The 18,509-nt window shown below is 39.5% G+C and overlaps 1 protein-coding gene across 1 annotated transcript; it reads right to left on the minus strand.

Annotated features, from left to right (window-relative positions):
• Positions 1 to 5,934: 5,934 nt before the first annotated feature.
• LOC309707404 (inter-alpha-trypsin inhibitor heavy chain H3-like) lies at positions 5,935 to 18,138 on the minus strand. Its single transcript, XM_082534711.1, has 22 exons — positions 18,056 to 18,138; positions 17,096 to 17,256; positions 16,860 to 16,964; positions 16,442 to 16,604; positions 16,236 to 16,346; positions 14,299 to 14,427; positions 14,066 to 14,182; positions 13,803 to 13,971; positions 13,599 to 13,709; positions 13,263 to 13,444; positions 12,980 to 13,159; positions 12,771 to 12,892; positions 12,015 to 12,196; positions 11,649 to 11,693; positions 11,351 to 11,437; positions 10,931 to 10,993; positions 8,713 to 8,781; positions 8,229 to 8,336; positions 7,905 to 8,073; positions 6,440 to 6,588; positions 6,161 to 6,245; positions 5,935 to 6,071 (listed from the first exon to the last, which is right to left on the minus strand). Exons 1-22 carry the CDS (start codon positions 18,125 to 18,127, stop codon positions 5,957 to 5,959), a joined length of 2,694 nt encoding a protein of 897 aa, XP_082390837.1. The 5' UTR covers positions 18,128 to 18,138; the 3' UTR covers positions 5,935 to 5,956.
• Positions 18,139 to 18,509: the final 371 nt, after the last annotated feature.

The raw sequence follows: 18,509 nt of genomic DNA on the forward strand, positions 1-18,509 counted from the left end.
CCTGTGCACTTGAGCCAAACGAGGCCAAACTTTGATCCCACAGCTGTCTTTTTCATTTGTGATAAGCAATAGCACTCTGACAAATCAAAGTGAAAGATATATAGTAACAATCTAGCTTTTCACTATTGGTGAATTTGAGTAATATTATTGTCTCAGAACAAAAAAAGTTTATTTGCAAGTATGAACAGTTTTTTTGAAACAGTATGAATGTGACAAGGACTGGAGTACGGAGCCACACAAGGGACAGAAAAAAAAATTAAGATGAACTTTTGCGAGTGCTCACAAAACTTCTGCAAGATCTCGCAAATGTTTTGGGCGCACCCTTCAGAGGCCACCGGCTCGTCGACCAGGAGGTCGAGGCACAATGTGCCGGGAGTGCGGTGTTCCCCCTGGTTGTAATGAGCTTAGCTTTTTTAAAATATGTGATGTCTTGATGAACCGAGCAGATTTTTTTTTTCTTTTGGGGGGGGTATATATATATATATATATATATATATACACCCAGCACGCCCCTGCGGGCGGTTTTATCCTTCAAGCTCGGGTCCTCTACCAGAGGCCTGGGAGCTTGAGGGTCCTGCGCAGTATCTTAGCTGTTCCCAGGACTGCGCTCTTCTGGACAGAGATCTCCGATGTTATTCCCGGGATCTGATGGAGCCACTCGCCTAGCTTGGGAGTCACCGCACCTAGTGCTCCGATTACCACGGGGACCACCGTTACCTTCACCCTCCACATCCTCTCGAGCTCTTCTCTGAGCCCTTGGTATTTCTCCAGCTTCTCGTGTTCCTTCTTCCTGATATTGCTGTCATTCGGAACCGCTACATCGATCACTACGGCCGTCTTCTTCTGTTTGTCTACCACCACTATGTCCGGTTGGTTAGCCACCACCATTTTGTCCGTCTGTATCTGGAAGTCCCACAGGATCTTAGCTCGGTCATTCTCCACCACCCTTGGGGGCATCTCCCATTTTGACCTCGGGACTTCCAGATTATACTCGGCACAGATGTTCCTGTACACTATGCCGGCCACTTGGTTATGGCGTTACATGTATGCCTTGCCTGCTAGCATCTTGCACCCTGCTGTTATGTGCTGGATTGTCTCTGGGGCATCTTTACACAGCCTGCACCTGGGGTCTTGCCTGGTGTGATAGACCCCAGCCTCTATGGATCTTGTGCTCAGAGCTTGTTCTTGTGCTGCCATGATTAGTGCCTCTGTGCTGTCTTTCAGTCCAGCTTTGTCCAGCCACTGGTAGGATTTCTGGATATCAGCCACCTCCTCTATCTGCCGGTGGTACATACCGTGCAGGGGCCTGTCCTTCCATGATGGTTCCTCGTCTCCCTCCTCTTTCTTGGGTTTCTGCTGCCTGAGGTATTCACTGAGCACTCGGTCAGTTGGGGCCATCTTCCCAATGTATTCTTGGATGTTCGTTGTCTCATCCTGGACTGTGGTGCTGACACTCACCAGTCCCCGGCCCCCTTCCTTCCGCTTAGCATACAGCCTCAGGGTGCTGGACTTGGGGTGAAACCCTCCATGCATGGTAAGGAGCTTTCTTGTCTTTATGTCAGTGGCTTCTATCTCCTCCTTTGGCCAGCCTATTATCCCAGCAGGGTACCTGATCACGGGCAGGGCGTACGTGTTGATGGCCCGGATCTTGTTCTTACCATTCAGCTGACTCCTCAGGACTTGCCTGACCCTCTGCAGGTACTTGGTGGTTGGAGCTTTTCTAGCGGCCTCTTCATGGTTCCCATTCGCCTGCGGGATCCCCAGGTACTTGTAACTGTCCTCTATGTCTGCAATGTTGCCTTCTGGTAGTTCAATCCCCTCAGTTCTGACTACCTTCCCTCTCTTTGTTACCATCCGGCTACACTTCTCCAGTCCGAACGACATTCCAATGTCATTGCTGTATAGCCTGGTAGTGTGGATCAGTGAATCGATGTCTCGTTCACTCTTGGCATACAGCTTGATGTCATCCATGTACAGGAGGTGGCTGACAACTGCTTCGTTCCGTAGTCGGTATCCGTAGCCAGTCTTGTTAATGATCTCACTGAGGGGGTTCAGGCCTATGCAGAACAGCAGTGGGGACAGAGCATCTCCTTGGTAGATCCCGCACTTGATGGTGACTTGTGCTATGGGCTTGGAGTTGGCCTCTAGTGTTGTACGCCACATCCCCATTGAGTTCCTGATGAAGGCTCTTAGGGTCCCATTGATCTTGTACAATTCTAGGCATTCCAGTATCCAGCTGTGGGGCATTGAGTCATAGGCCTTCTTGTAATCAATCCAGGCAGTGCACAGGTTGGTCAGTCTGGTCTTGCAGTCTCGGCTGATTGTTCTGTCTACCAGTAGCTGGTGTTTTGCGCCTCTGGTATTCTTGCCAATTCCTTTCTGTGTCCCGCTCATGTATTGACCCATGTGCCTGTTCATCTTAGCCGATATGATGCCTGACAGGAGCTTCCATGTAGTACTGAGGCAGGTTATTGGTCGGTAGTTGGAGGGGACCGGTCCCTTCTTGGGGTCCTTGGGGATCAGGACCGTCCGACCTTCGGTTAGCCATTCCGGGTGTCTCTCGTTAACTAGCAGCTGGTTCATTTGTGCTGCCAGACGCTCGTGGAGTGCAGTCAGCTTCTTTAGCCAGTAGGCGTGAACCATGTCGGGCCCTGGTGCTGTCCAACTCTTCATACTGGAGACCCTTTCTTGGATATCTGCCACTGTGATGGTTACTGGACCCTGTTCAGGGAGGTCGCTGTGGTCTGCCCTCAGATCCACTAGCCACTGAGCATTGCCGTTATGGGTTGCGTCCTTCTCCCATATGCTCTTCCAGTATTGCTCCGTCTCCAGCCTTGGTGGTGCTGTTCTCTTATTGTTCCCTTGCCACTGAGAGTACACCTTTGCTGGTTCTGTGGAGAACAGCTGGTTTATTCTCCTGCCTTCTATCTCTCTGGTGTACCTCCTCAAGCGGCTGGCCAAGGCTATGAGTCTTTGCTTGGCAGTTTCCAAGGCCTCAGGTATGGACAGCTTGCTGTATTTCTTATATATATATACATATATATATATATATATATACAAACTATTATGTCTCAACCAAGTACTGTATGTTTTTTATATTTTCGGTAGTGTGTCACACAAACAGCAAATGTTGTCAAAAAAGTAAGAAATCTTTGGGGGTGCTTTGATTCATTTTGGGCTAAAGACGGCCCTGCCTGAAAATATAATAAAAGTTTATTTTGCGACCCAGAAAGAGTAATATTAAAACTAAGTAGCTGCCGCCATTGTTGGAAACTGGAACTGGCTGGGCCACGCTATGAATTCTGCGATATGGTTTTTCAATTTTGTTGTCCGGGTGGAAAATCGGGAGAAATTCGGGAGAATGGTGGCTCCGGGAGATTTTTGGGAGGAGCACTGAAATTCGGGATTCTCCCGGAAAAATCGGGAGGGCTGGCATGTATGTACTGGAGACGTCTGGGAAAGCATGAAAAAAAGAGAGATGTGATGTAAATTTTTGTCAAAAATGTCATTTATGACCGGCACCTACCAAGTGATTTGCTATGGGAGGTAATAAAATCTATTACAATTATAAATGTTATCACATTTAATTCAATTCAATTTTATTTATATAGCGCCAAATCACAACAACAGTTGCCTCAAGGCGCTTTATATTATACAGTAGATCCTACAATAATAGATACTGAGAAAACCCCAAAAATCATATGATAGGGGATCATAGTGGGAAGGAAAAACTCCCTTTTAACAGGAAGTTTTGGGCACACGTTGTTTTCATAACTGCTTTTGTGTGTGTGTGTGTGTGTGTGTGTGTGTGTGTGTGTGTGTGTGTGTGTGTGTGTGTGTGTGTGTGTGTAAACAATATTTAACTTTTCACCATTGTGCCCATGAGGCCCTGCAACATTTTGCTGCTCAGCCAGACACCCAACACAAACAACAGGGCATTTACAATGGTACCAGTGCAGCTTTGGATATATGTTTGCAGAGTCCATAAAACAGCTGAAAAAACTCTGGAAGAACAATGGGCTTTAAATTCTGCCCCAGAACTGAAGCTCTACCGGTTAAAAGTCGTGAAGTTTCTAAACTGCTAACAACCAGAGTCACTTTGACAACCTCTGACTGGGCAGTATTGATTTTGACTGTCACCCCCAAGATTAATACGAGCCTGAGAGAGATGCATCAATAAGGAGCGGCCCAGACCAGAGATGAGCAGACAGATAAAAAAAAAAAGACATCATCAAAAACTGTCAGTACCAGGCTCTAATCCAGAGTCCAAACTTTTTCTATCAGTGTCTTTGGAAAAAGTAATGGCTATTTCCTTGGTTTCTTTGGTTACTTTTCCTCGTAAAATAAAAAGACAAAGCTGCTTTTCAGGCAATATCCCCACTCTGGGCAGGTTGGTGTGAGGTCTATCAATAAATAGCCATGCGGTTCTTTGGTGGTGTCTTCAAAACTCTCCAAGAAGAAATGTTGGAGTCCAGGAAATATTTAACAAGCTAACGTATTAATCTGTTATTAAATGTGGAGGTTTTGAATAACAGTACGTAAGTACTGTTCATCCTGATGGTTTTGCTGTGTTTACCTTGCAAAAATACAAAACGACTGAGCATCATGACACTAATGTTTTTATGGTGTCTGTAATGTGTAAAAATACAGACCACCTTTGGTTGATTTAAGTTTGACAAATGACATTGCCCAAAAAACCAAAATGATCCTGGTGCGAGGGAAACAAACTTTCATCTTCAAACAAATTAGGCAAGCCTTTAATGAATTTAATCCTGGCCATCTTGGCCATGAAACGTGAACATGAAGAAACCATAGATGACCTGGACAGTGTTGGAGTCATCATCAAAGGTGTAAGTGCTTTACAACCTTGTTAGCATTGCACATGCCCTTACCATTTTATTTGGCCACATGTATTCATTGGACTTACCCAATGAATACATGTGGCCACAAATGTTTGTGGTTGAAGAAATTCTGGAACATTCCTGGATGGGATCTGGCCTTAACAAAGGCTCAAAACTAAACGAAAACAATTTGAGGGAATGTGTAGACAAGATATGGTAAGTAGACTGTGGAGGATTAAAGACCTTCTGTAAACCTTGTCATACAAACTCCCAGTCAGAATATCATGCAGGGACCACCAGAGTCCAGAATAAACCGGATAAGAGGTCAGTATCACCAAACCTTTATACAATTTTATGACTAAAAAGGATTTGCAATAAAATGTGACTATCACAGTGAAAGGCCACTAATGATTTACAGAGTACTTTTAATGGTGCAACCTGCCAGCAATGTAGCATCACCTAATAACTCAATCTAGCCAGCAGAAAAATTATGGGTGCTTTTCTTTAACCAAATCCACCCTAAATAAATGCGATCCCATGGGGACACTTATTACATCCACTAAGTGCTTTGCTAAGGAAATAATTGGTGGCACATTGCTGTGAGGTGTTTGGACATTTCTTAATTAATATTGCAGCAGGTCCAGTTTACATAAAGACAAAACCAAGGAAAAAAGAATCAGTTTTAAAATACGACCCTCACTCTAAAACAAACTAGAGAGAAGAAAAACAGTGGCACAATCACATGTGCAGCCCATCCTCCAACTGACTATGCTTGCTGCACAACATGATTAATGTCCTTTCACTCATTACTTGAATCATACTGAAGGGCAGTATTATCGCAAAGTGCTTGAATGACAACGCGATCTACTCAGCATGGACTTCAAAACATTGTAACATCCCAAAACCACAATTTTCAACGACTACACATCTAAACAGAAGAAGACACTTTCTGCTACTTCCTCTTTTATTACCTTCCTTTGATGCCCTGGGTCCTAAAGCCTTTCCCATTACATAGACATACATTCTGAGACCAACACTGAATAAGTTTCAAAATGCTCTTTTTTTAAACTGATACTTTTTATTTCTTCATGTTTGTAATTCAGCACAGTTCACACTTAAAGTTGTGCCACGGAAAAATCTGCCAGTGGCCTCTGCAGGGCAGAGTCAGCAGACATAAGCCAGCAGTTCTTTGTGACAGGAGGGTCGATGCTGTAATCAGTAGCGTTGTCACTACAAAAGGAGAAAAAAAGATTATAGGTGGAATCTTAAACGGCTTTCTGTTTTGAATGAAGAAACTGAAAACATTACAAAAAACGTACCTTGTAACATCTATCTCTTGGTTTTTAATCTTTAGTTTTGTGACAGGAACTTGCTGCACCACCTCATACACTGCAGGCTTTACAGCTGGAAAAAGGGAGTAAAACAATAAAATAGGACCTGACATTTAGAATCAGATACTAAAACAGACCCAGCATCAAGATATTTTTACAGAAAACACCACTGCTGGTTGTAAACGGGTTTTTCTTAACTACTGTATATACACAATTTTCCAGCTCATGCAGTGAATATTCACACATACACAAAAACCTTCTACTCACCTAAAAGTCCTTCAGAGTCGTTGGCCGAGCGATGCTTTTTTAAAACTGGCCAAAGGAATTTGTTGCCATTCTTCTCATGAACTAAGATCACCAGGCGCATCTTTCCAGCTGTAACATGTATTTTCTTGTTGTGCACAACCACTGTCACACTGCAAGGATATGGAGTTTATTTGAACTTTTTAAAGCTCTGTAAAGTTTCTGAGCATTTCACATATTTTGGCAGATTTTTGTTCTGCACATAATACAATAATAATGAAACTTCTGTAATATGAGAGGGTGTACAGGCTGACTATCATGCCTAAGAGCAAATTCATTTTGAAACTTGAAAGGTTTGCTAGTCTCACAAGATCCCTTTAGTTACACCAGTCAAGACATACTATAGGCCTATTTTTCCACAGGCAACACGTTCAAAGATGCACAGCATCCAACATCAGATGCTCTTTTGCGGGTAATGTGAAGTTGCTCTCCATTCATATTGGAATATCGTTGAATGAGGCAAGTTGTATAGTTTTGTGTGCTGCATTAGAGTAGAAAAGCGCTGTGTAAAAACTGGTCCATTTATCATTGGCTAATGAGTTATCAGTTAAAAGTCATTTGCCAGTAAGTGTGTGGTTTCCCAGTCAGGCCTACCCCTCCTTATTACATCTCGTCTTTCCAACTAAATTCCAGGCTTTAAAACAAAATTTCAGAAATTAACAGGTGACATAATTTGATGCTATATCGCCAAAGAAAAAAATAGTTACTCTCAATCGTTTCATATTTATCATAACGTCCTAAATCATAATTTGCTTAGATAAGTAGCAATAGGAGTAATATATTTTTTAAAATTTACCATCTTTTTTAAATCTTTTTTTCTGCAATTAGCAGGCACTGCTGTGATGCCTGCCAAATGCTGCAGTGGGCTCCTGACAGCCTTGTGTTCAGATTACACTTCCAAAACTATTAAAGGCATTACAAAGGGCCACAATTTTATGGATTATAATGAAATGAAAGATTAAAATTGTTTCCCAAAACAAAGCTAAGGAGAAAGTGACCAAGATGTACAAACACGAACACCAACAAAGACGAATCTTGTAATTCTGAAGATGAGAAGAGTTTCTGTCACTGACAAAAAAAATTGTTCCACTTCTGTGGGTGTACAGAACCTTTAATGTAAGCATGAATTTTAAAAAGCATTATAAGAATAATGTTGTGCAGCCAATTTGCTCTGCATTTGTAAACTATTAACCTTGTTGAAGGGTCTGCTTACCAAACTAGATCTCACTAAAAACATTTCATATGTTTAATCGGTACAAATAAAAATCTGTGATAACTCCATTTGTTGCGTGTTTATTCTCTTGTTCAGTCTGAAACATGTAAGCTAATTTAGGATTCGTCATCTCCTATACTTCTTGGAAAAAGTGAAGTTACATATCTGTATACAATACTGAGAACATGAGTTTGTACCATTATATTGCAAGATTACCTCCCAGCTGTGATGGTATCCTGTCCAGTGTGATGTGCCACTGTCTGTCCTTCTCGTACAGTCACGCCCCTGGAGTCAATCTCAACATGATGGTCAGTTTGGAAGTGTATAAAAATACTGCTGAAGCCTCCATTCACAACTGAATCAAGCTCACCATTCACAAACAGCTCTGGAACAAAAGAGAAATGCAGCTCTTAACACACTTCACAAATTGGGGATTATATTAAAATGCTAATGAGAAATTAGAATAGTAAGATTTTATTATGCATGAAAAGAAAAAATATATCAGGGTTCATTAAATTAGGAAAAGTTAACACTACTGACCCTCACTGGGATGGTGAAGTAGTTTAAGTTGTAGTGAGCCACTGACATCAAAGCACAATGGAACAGTCTGATTCTCAGTGTTTATTAAAAACCTGTGAAGAAGAGGAACTAGATACACATAGACACACTGAGTCAGTATATAGAAACTCTGTTCCTCAAAATAAAAAGCTTAACATTCAACACCAACTTTACTGTTTTCACATATTAGTCACTTTACTTCTTTTGGGTAGTAAACATTGAAAAAACAAATTCAGGTTTTTTTAAACATGGAAATTAATTTTTATAAATCTATAAAAGAACAACACCTCATGCCACAGATACACAGTTTTAGAAAATAGACTAAATACAAATAATTTTCTTTGTTTAAGTAATCATGTGAGGAAGTATCTGGATGATATGTTTTTGTTTACATTTTAACCTGTAGATGCCATTTACAAAATCCTCTCTGAGGATCTATCTTTATACTATCAATAAAATACAATACCATCAGTTGCCTGTGGGACATTGGCAGCTATAGAGAAGAACGGGACCACATGGACACGGGGAGCAGGACCTACAAACAAATTTAGACAATAGTTACGCACAGTAATATTGCAAAGCTCTGATGGATATTGTATGACTTTGGACAAAACATGTATGTTCTTATATTAAACATCAAGCAATAAATACACACTTTGTTCTATGGCAAATATTTACATTAACAAAAACAATTTCCTTTGTTTAAGTCAGTGGTGTCCAAATCCAGGCCTCAAGGGCTGGTGTCTTGCAGGGTTTAGATGTGTCCTTGATCTGACACAGCTGATTTAAGTCCTCAACATGTCTTGAAGTTCAGGTGTGTAGACCCAGGGTGAGATCTAAAACCTGCAGGACACCGGCCCTCAAAGCCTGGAGTTGGCCAAGCCTGCTTTAAGTCATCAGTTGGGGAAGTATCATGAGTTTAACCTGGAGATGCCATGTATAAAATCCCCTGTAAAATCTTTAATTCTATCAAAAGAAAAAAGAAAGTATGCCATCCATGCAATACTATACCTTTAGGCAGAGGTGGGACCAAGTCATTGTTTTGCAAGTCTCAAGTAAGTCTCAAGTCTTTATCCTCAAGTCTCAAGTCAAGTCTCAAGTAATGTCAGGCAAGTCAGAGTCGAGTCTCAAGTCACTGGTGTAAAAGTCCGAGTCAAGTCACAAGTCTGAAACTTTGAATTTCAAGTCCTTTCGAGTCTTTAAAAAAAACAAACGAAAAAATAATGTTGCAGTTATGCTAAATGTAAATATTAGACCATGTAATTTTAAAATCTGTGTTTTTCTCAACACATACAAAATAGTGAACTTAGAAAATATACACAAATTGTGAAATTGCACCTCTTTAAAATGCAGCTCAATTAAACCTAGCTCCAAGAATAATTTTCACCGACAGTTCTGAGATAAGCTGCATGTTATTCTTGGATGCGGTTGTAGGACCAGCTTTAAAATCGCATGACAAAAATATCATACACATTAAAAAAAACTGTATCACCAACGTAGCCTGGACAACATTTGCTAGTTAGATGAAGTCAGCTATCTCATCTTAGCATATTTATATGCATATTTATAATCATACGGTTCTTGGAGTGAGCGCATACACTCATGAAGTTTAGTAACTTCCGGTCACTGCAACAAGCCCAGGTAGTTTACCGACGGATGGGTACAGGACCTTGAAATGCACCGTGTAGAACGAAAGACCATCGTACGTATCATAAGTTTACCAGTCTCACAAATCGTCTTCATAAATACACATTCCTTAACCGTTTATTAATAGGACCTTTGAGCTCAACGGTAATTAATTAGTAGTGGAAATAATTTCTGGTAGCATCACAGAAATGTAGCAGTGACAATAATACTGTATGCTGTAATCGTACTGGGCAATTAGTGATACAAAAAACCTGTTTTATCCTGTGAATAAAAGTATATGTTTTTGTCAATGTACCATAATAACAGAAGCGAAACGCAATATTGTGTCAGGACAATTCACTATTTATGCACAATAAATAAAGGAGCATAGCGCGACAATTTCTGTTCAGCGCCAGACTTACTTGTAACCTATATCACCAATTATGTTAAGAAAAATGACGCATTAACTACAACAGCAGACTGACCTTTGTGTAAATGCTTGGAGCAGACTAACCTGTGAGCTGGAGTGTTCTAGGACGTTATATTTGATCTTTGAATGGCTGCAATCCAGTCGCCTCTTTGTTACTTCGGAAACATGGCTCGAACAATTTCTCTTCAACGACGTAATCCGATAACAACCGATCTCTTTACCCGTCGGCTTCCCGTGGCTGTCATGCGACCGGCTATTGCAGTTAATAATACAACAGCTTCTTGACATTTTTGTGTTTCTTTTTATCGCTGTGTGACTGATTTCAATTGAAAGCCTACGTGCGCTAGTACCGCTTGCCACGAGTTCCCAGAATCCTTTGCGGTTCTACCCGTGAATGACGTCACATTTTCAATCTCCATATAATATGCATGTTAAATTTTATATTTGGGGTAAAATATCAAGTCTTTTCAAGTAAACCGGTTCAAGTCCAATTCAAGTCCCAAGTCATTGGTGTAAAAGTCCAAGTCAAGTCACAAGTCTTAGAACATTTTTTCAAGTCAAGTCTAAAGTCATAAAATTAATGACTCGAGTCTGACTCGAGTCCAAGTCATGTGACTTGAGTCCACACCTCTGCCTTTAGGTGCCAGTGGAAAATCACTAGAAGTGTCTAGAAGTCCACTCCTGAGTGTAACTACAAAAAAATTCAGACAACATTAGTTACGCACAAGAATTTTGTAAAGCTCTGGTGAATTTTGTATAACTTCAGACATCACTGTTTTCATATTCAACCTCAAACAAAAAACACACTTAATGTGATTCTAATGATTTCTATTATTTGATAACATCTTGTAACTGCTCTATATAGCTGAAAATTAAGATGTGCACACACAAAAAAGAGAAATGAAAGAAGTAAGGAGTGGATTTTAATTGAAGGAGCCAGACATAGTTTGGACCTCTAAAACATAAAAAGGAAAAAAAGTCATACAAATCCTATTCATATGAAAGACACGTCTTGTATTTTCAGTATGTCATCCATGCAATACTATACCACGAGTGTTTTTCTTTAAAACACGAACAGGGGCCTGATGCCTGGGGGGGTTAACAGGAGCATGTTTGAACTTGGCCATACCAGTACCTACAAAAAAATTCAGACAACATTAGTTACATACAAGAATATCACAAAAGTCTGGTGAATACTGTATGGCTTCAGACAATACATCACTAAAAGCTCAAAAGGAAAAATAATAATAATAAAAACCAAATCGTGTAAAAAAGAACAAAAAAAAAAACTTCTTGTATTTTCAATATACCATCCATGCAATACAATGTAAAAATACGCTTTATACCATGAACAGGAACATGTTGGATCCTGGTCATGCGGTTAACAGGAACTACAAAAAATTCAGACAAGAATATTGCAAAGTTCTGGCAAATATTGTATGATTTCAGGCAAGGCATCACTATTCTCATATTTAATCACCAACAAAACACTAAATAGAAACTTTACTTGTAATAATTTCTATTATTACAAGTAATAATAAAAATTAATAATTTATATTATTACATAACTGTTTAGTTTTCAATTTTTCTACATTTTCTAGTAGTTAAATTATAAATACTCAATGGTTCTCTTTTATGTGACAGAGAAACAACAAATAATTAAGTGAATTGATCCAAATTAAATACTTGAATTTTAATAATCTTTTAATAACCTCCAGTGAAATGCCTTCTCTGTGGTGTTTCACCTTCCTTGGGTTTATGAAGCACATCTGTGTTCTCTCCGGGAGGCTTTGTAACCACCATGGATGTGAGAGGGGTCACAAAACTGTACCTCACTGACAGCTCCAAAGCCTCCTTCTTCACTTTCTCTTTCTCAGTTTCAGATAACTGAAGCCTGTGTCACAAAGGATTAAACGAATAAGGGGTTTGACACAGAAATCAAATGTAATTAAGTAATTAAAAAAACATGTTTCCATGTCCAAAGATAATCCAGTGTTTTGAAAATATTGATATAGGGTTACAAACCTGAAAGGCTGTTTGAATTATGAACATGGATAAATTAATATACTACTTCCTTCAAGAAGGATTTGCAGCTGTATCGCAACAGCTGTGACACCCCAGAGTTAAAGAAATAAATTTACTTTGGAAACCAGCCTTTAGTCCAGAGTCAACCGGTTAAAAAGTACACAAATAAATTAAATAGAATATGGTGGTAAGATTGTTACCATCTCATATCACCATTAAAACTGGAAAGTGTGCAGTATTTTCCTAACAAATATATAAAGGTGTGTAAAACAGAATCTTTTGGGCCTTGGACTGAACAAACCATTTCTTCTTCAGGCTCAGGTAAATTATGATGAGCCTTACCCGAAATCTCAGCTTTGCTGTGCCAATCAACAACTACCCTTTAAAATAAGCTCATCACCTGAAAAGAAAAAAAGTGGAAAGATGTTGTAAGTCAAACTCACTCTTTGTCCAGAAGCTGTTTAACTGTGAGGTACGCCCAAACCCTCTGGATACGGTCATCAGACACTGTTCCAGTGGATTCCACGGTTTCATTTGGGTTAGAGAACATTATTCTCCTATTACTCTGTAATAAATTAATTGTAACGTCAGTCTATCACAAAAAAGGTTTTGAGAAGAGTTCTGCTGATGAGTCCTGTGGATTGATTCTTACTGAAATAGCCACAACTTGAGGGGTGAAGGTTTCAATGTTATTATCTGTGATCTCACCGGCCACCACAATCTCAGAACCATTATAATACTGACTGAAGTTAGTCTGGGTTAGATTGGTCGCACCCACATAGATCATTGTCACATCTGTCAGTAGAGGTGTGGCCACCTCTTCATAGAAACCCTGTTGACATACAGTGTGGAAGTGATACAAATCATGCTCTTTTTTCTTTCAATTCTCAGGGGTTTCAAATCACATAAAAGAAGAGCATGCATAATTTAAATACCTTCAGCTGTAAATCAGCATCAGAGTCTTCATAAATCCGTCGTGCCACACCGTTATTTTGCAGCGACATTTTCTCAAGGAAATTAAAATCAACATCAAAACCGAAACCGAGACAGTACAGTGGGAATTTGCCTGCAATAGCCTGTCTTACATTTGACTGGATTTTCTCCAGATTTGTCACCCCTGAAAAAAGACAAGACATACCCAGTTCAGCTCAGAAACAATGTAGTCTCATAAGTCATAATAAATCAGGACTTTTAACCACAATAAGCTCATAAAGATCTCGGTTTCATGAAATATTTGTGTACATTTGTTTACAGATGTGTTTTATTACAACCTGAGGTTGGGTCTCCATCTGTGAGAAGTATAAGGATAGATGCTGAACCTTCTCTGTTATGTGCATTCAGCATACGTGCTCCTTGCAGCACTGCTTCATTTATGTTTGTGGCTGAAATGCAACAACAACAAATGCATTTTCAGTACTGCTATTCTCCTCCCAACTGTTGATATTCCAAAATGTGTATTTACTGCAACTTCTCACATCCTCTGTCTTGAATATTGCGTGCAAAGTTTTTGGCACTTTCCAGGTTTTTGCTGTTGGCCTGAACGAGTTCTCGCTTCCAGTAAGAAATTATGCCATCAAAAGTGATCAGACCAAAGTGATCATCTTCTGCCAGATCATTCAGAATGTGGATTAATGCGGTCCTAGTCTGGGTAAGAAAACATAATTCATGGCTACATATTGTTTTTCTTTTCATTAAAAATGTAAAATAATATCAGAAACTGACCCTTCAAATACTTTACCTGCTCAATTTTTCTGCCCCCCATTGAGCCACTTTGATCAATAACAAAGACGACATTTTTTGGTATCCGTGGAAGATCAGATGGAGCAAAATGATGAACAAAGTACCCGTCAGATTTCTAAGGCGGCGTTATGAAAAAAAAACAAAAAACAAAACTTGATTGGTTATAGGATTATTCAAGAAGCTTTTTAGCCCAAGTCATACGGTTTGTGTTGCTAAAAGACCAGGGTTTACCTTGATGTGTCCCAGTCCATTATCCCTGTTAACGTCGTAAACTATAACCAGATCTCCATTCATACCCTGATCTCCACAGCTGTCACACATTTTCTGTTGGTCGACTGTTGGATAGAAATACACCCACGCCTGGAAACAGAGTGAATCACAGAGTTTAGGAACTTGAAAGAGAGAGATGTCAGTGATTTTATTTTCTGTATACATGGTCTGCTGAAAATGTAAATGCAAACAGAATTAAATGATTAGTAAACTACTGAAATTATGTTTTTGAATTGTGAATTTGTGAATTATAAGGACCCAAGATGCGGCAGCAGTGGTGCAAGTGACTTTATTTACCAACAGTGGATACAACAGAGATGGCGAGGGTGAAACATGAAACTAAGAAAACCTAAACTGGAAAAACTAACTGAAACTAATCGGAAAGAGATATGCAGGGAGGCACAGGAAAATACACAGGAAGACGGACGGAGAGAAGCAGACGACCCAGCAACGAGGACGAGGGAACACACACTTACACACACCAGTAATCAGGGCATGGGAAACAGGAGGGAAACACACTTGGGAGACATAACTGCTGACGAGGCAGGGGAAACGTAAACAGAACACACTGACATCGGACAGAGACCTTCAAAGTAAAACAGGAAACACACCGACTGAACACGACACACACCAACTAAACACAGACTGGAGGACACCGACATAGGAACATGAAATGTGAAACAGAAGAGTACAAAAACCCAAGATAACCAAAACCACAGAATAATAATAAACTTAACATAAACACGGAGTCACAGACTCCGGACCATGACAATATGTATTTGAACCACTGCATCGTGAATACTTCAGAAAACCAAAAACACTTCACTGCTGCAAAGACAAATGTGGGTTAAAACTTAGCCATGTACAGAAAAAAACATATTAAGAAGATTTAGAAACCAGCCTCTTTTCTAGTCTCTTTGGGCTGTTTTTTCTCTGCTTTGTGTTCATCTGTAAACACTAAAAGCAAGACTGTCTTCATCCGCAATATGATAGGGATCTGTGTTTGTGTGTGGGACTGTAGCCTCAGGTTTCTGTTGTTTTCTGGTAATTATGTAACTGTTTCAGGTCATTTTATGGAGTGATGATAACGTAATTTAACAAGTAATGTAACAAGTAATGTAACAAATTACCTTCTCCTGCAAGTAAGAAAGTAATGTTCTACATTACTGTTTTTTTGTTAAGTATTGTGTGATAGTTGATTTTTCTTGAGTAATGACCCAAACACCGGTGCTGACAGCATTTTTCTAGTCCAATCATTTTCTTCCAAACCTTTTATGAGCCAATCAGACTTTGTTTGGTGTGTTTTAAAATCTCAGTTCTCTTCTGCCATTCATTCATCCAGCCTGTCTCATCACCATGTCCACCTCCGACTGATCATTCAGAGGCGCATCCATGTCTCCATCTTCACCTTCACCTTCACTGGCATCTAGAATCCATGGGGATCCTGCCCTTATGCCTATCATTGCTGGGACCTCATTATACTATGATGGTTCATCAGAATCTAATCGCCAAATAATTATTAATCCAATTCTGTATCTCATGTAAATTCTGTAAATCATGTTCAGTTCTTCCAAGTGATCTCTAGTTAATAAACTGCTGTAGGATTTTTACGATTTGGAAGCACGATGTGCTGCCATCTACATTACGCCAGACATCAGAACTTTGCTAGCATTTGTGTTGTGTACAAGGATGAGAAATGAGCCATAATGTTGGAAGAAATATCATTGTTACCATAATGGTTATTTGTGCATTTTACTCATTTTATAGTCATTCATTTTACACTGAGATCAAGCTCCCTCTTACTGCAAATGAATAACAACCTGTTAGTACCTCAAACTGTCTCTTGTTAGAAAGCTCGTGTTTTTTTTACTGTTCTGCAACAAAAAAGATTTCAGTACCTGTTTATCTGCATGTGTTTTGGTGATGGCATTAGCGAGGGCATTGGTGCTCAGGCCTCCTTTCACATTGATGAAACTGATGCCAGCTTCCTCGTGAATGTACACATCCACCTGGTAATAAATACAATATAATAAAAATAAAAGATCTCATCATGTGTGATGTTATCTCAGCATTTTCCACTAATAGATACCAATAAGACAGTCACCTTGAAGTCACTGACAGGCTGTGTGGGTCGAGCATGAATTTGCAGCTCGTACTTGCCATGTGTGCGTTTCATTAATTCCTCATATGTGAGTTCAAAAGTGACCTTTTTGTGAGCAGCCACAGTTACAGAGGTCTTAAATTCCTCCAGTGTCCTCCCTACAGAACTAAAGCAGAAAAAAATGATCTCACTAAATTGCGATTATGGCTGTAGTTTGGACCTGAGCAGAGAATAAGATTAACTAAATATATTTTCCTATTCGCATTAACATTATTTTAGAGAAATGAAGAAAGAAGAGAAAACACAAGAACAGACCAAACTAATTTTGAATGACAGAAATATTTTCTTTTTCTTCTTCTTTATCCAAAGGAACACTCAGTGTATTTGTACAATACCTATCATTTAATCATTTAGTTAATACCTGACAAGTCCAGCACTTTCACCACGGGACACAGCTTCAGTGTACTGCTGCTGAGCTTGCTCCTTAGCTTTCACAACACCATCATAAACCTGGCCATCGATAAACCTGAAAAGGACCAAGAAAAGCCCTTGTGTAAATGCACATACTACTGAGTATCCTGTCATTTATTCTTCACTGTAGAATTCATTATTTGCAAATATCTCTGGATGGTTACACATTATTTTAACTTCACACACATTCGAAATTTACTGATGAAGGCATTCTTGGGAATCTGAACATGAAATTCAATTTCCTTTGACTCGTTCATACGATTGGCCACACGGCTTGTGATGACAGTGGTGGCATAACGACTGGTCACTGTGGAGTTGATGTGAAAGCTGTAGATGTCCCAGTCATCCTGAGCAAACACAGGGGGCACATTTCACCGAAAACATAATGGTTAACTGAGCTTAGCAGCTGACCAAAGGTCAAATTTAGCAGAAAAATAATTTGTTTTTGGATGATATCATCGCCATGAGGGAAATAGATACACATCCACACCATAAATGTGACTGGTTATGTGCTGAAAAACATCAACACATGGAAATAAATGAATTAATAGAATCACCAGCTGACACACTGCAGCTGCTGGGTGCAATAAATTATCAAATATTTATTGCAACCTGATAAATGCCAACAGTTCACCAGGATGCAGTAAATACATGGAAACAGAGTTTTACACTGTGCTATGTGTTGATTTTTGTTTTGTTTTTGTGGATGATGATAAATCGCTTAATCTAGCACTAACCATCACTGTTATTAAATGTATATCTTTAAACATTAAAATGAGCTAATAGACTACTTTATACTCTGACTCTAGACAAAGGATACAGTAAACATGCACACATTCAGGATTTCTTCACTTCAGGTGATTACATTATCTTCTATCTGTTACTTAAAGGCTTAAGCTTATTCCAGTCCTTATGTTAAATTATTATCATGTAATAGGACCAACATGAAGTAACCCTGGAGGAAGAAGTCAAAAGGACCTTCACCCTGCAAAGTTCAGTGTATTTCACCTGACTGAAAGACGCCAAGAGAGATAAAAATCAATGTACCTCATAAATCTCTTGTTATCTGTGAAGTATAAATAGCACTTTTTAAGGATTTTGTTACATTGAAATACTGTTGCTGCCCTTTATGTGTACTGAACTTACCTTGTTTGGCTGTGTGGAAGCCAAAACCAGCAGGAATATGATGAAGGTGATTTGCACCACGGTTCTCCCCATGACGCCTCCAACCAAAATGCCAGCAAAACAGCCAAAACACTCTTTTGAACTCAAACAAGGACAGCGTTATTGTGTACCTATTTTTTTAAAGTTCAAACTCTGTTTTCCCTATCTCCAGTTTCAACAACTGTCTGTGACAAAAACACCCACTCGCATAAGTAAATCAGTAATTTACCAGAAGTCCAGCAGTTTCTGTGGGAGTTCATGTTTACATTGAGGGTCAAACCTTTGCACTTTACCAGGACTTTGGTCCCACGGCTGTCTTTTCATTAGTGACAGGAAATTCTGTTTCCTGTCTTGGCAATAATTTGTCTTTCCATTACTAGTGACTGTAACTAATAATGTTTTGTTTAGGGCAAAAAAAATATTTATGACTTAAAGT

This window comes from Aulonocara stuartgranti, assembly GCF_965226115.1.
Source record: "Aulonocara stuartgranti genome assembly, chromosome: 5".
NCBI lineage: Eukaryota > Metazoa > Chordata > Actinopteri > Cichliformes > Cichlidae > Aulonocara > Aulonocara stuartgranti.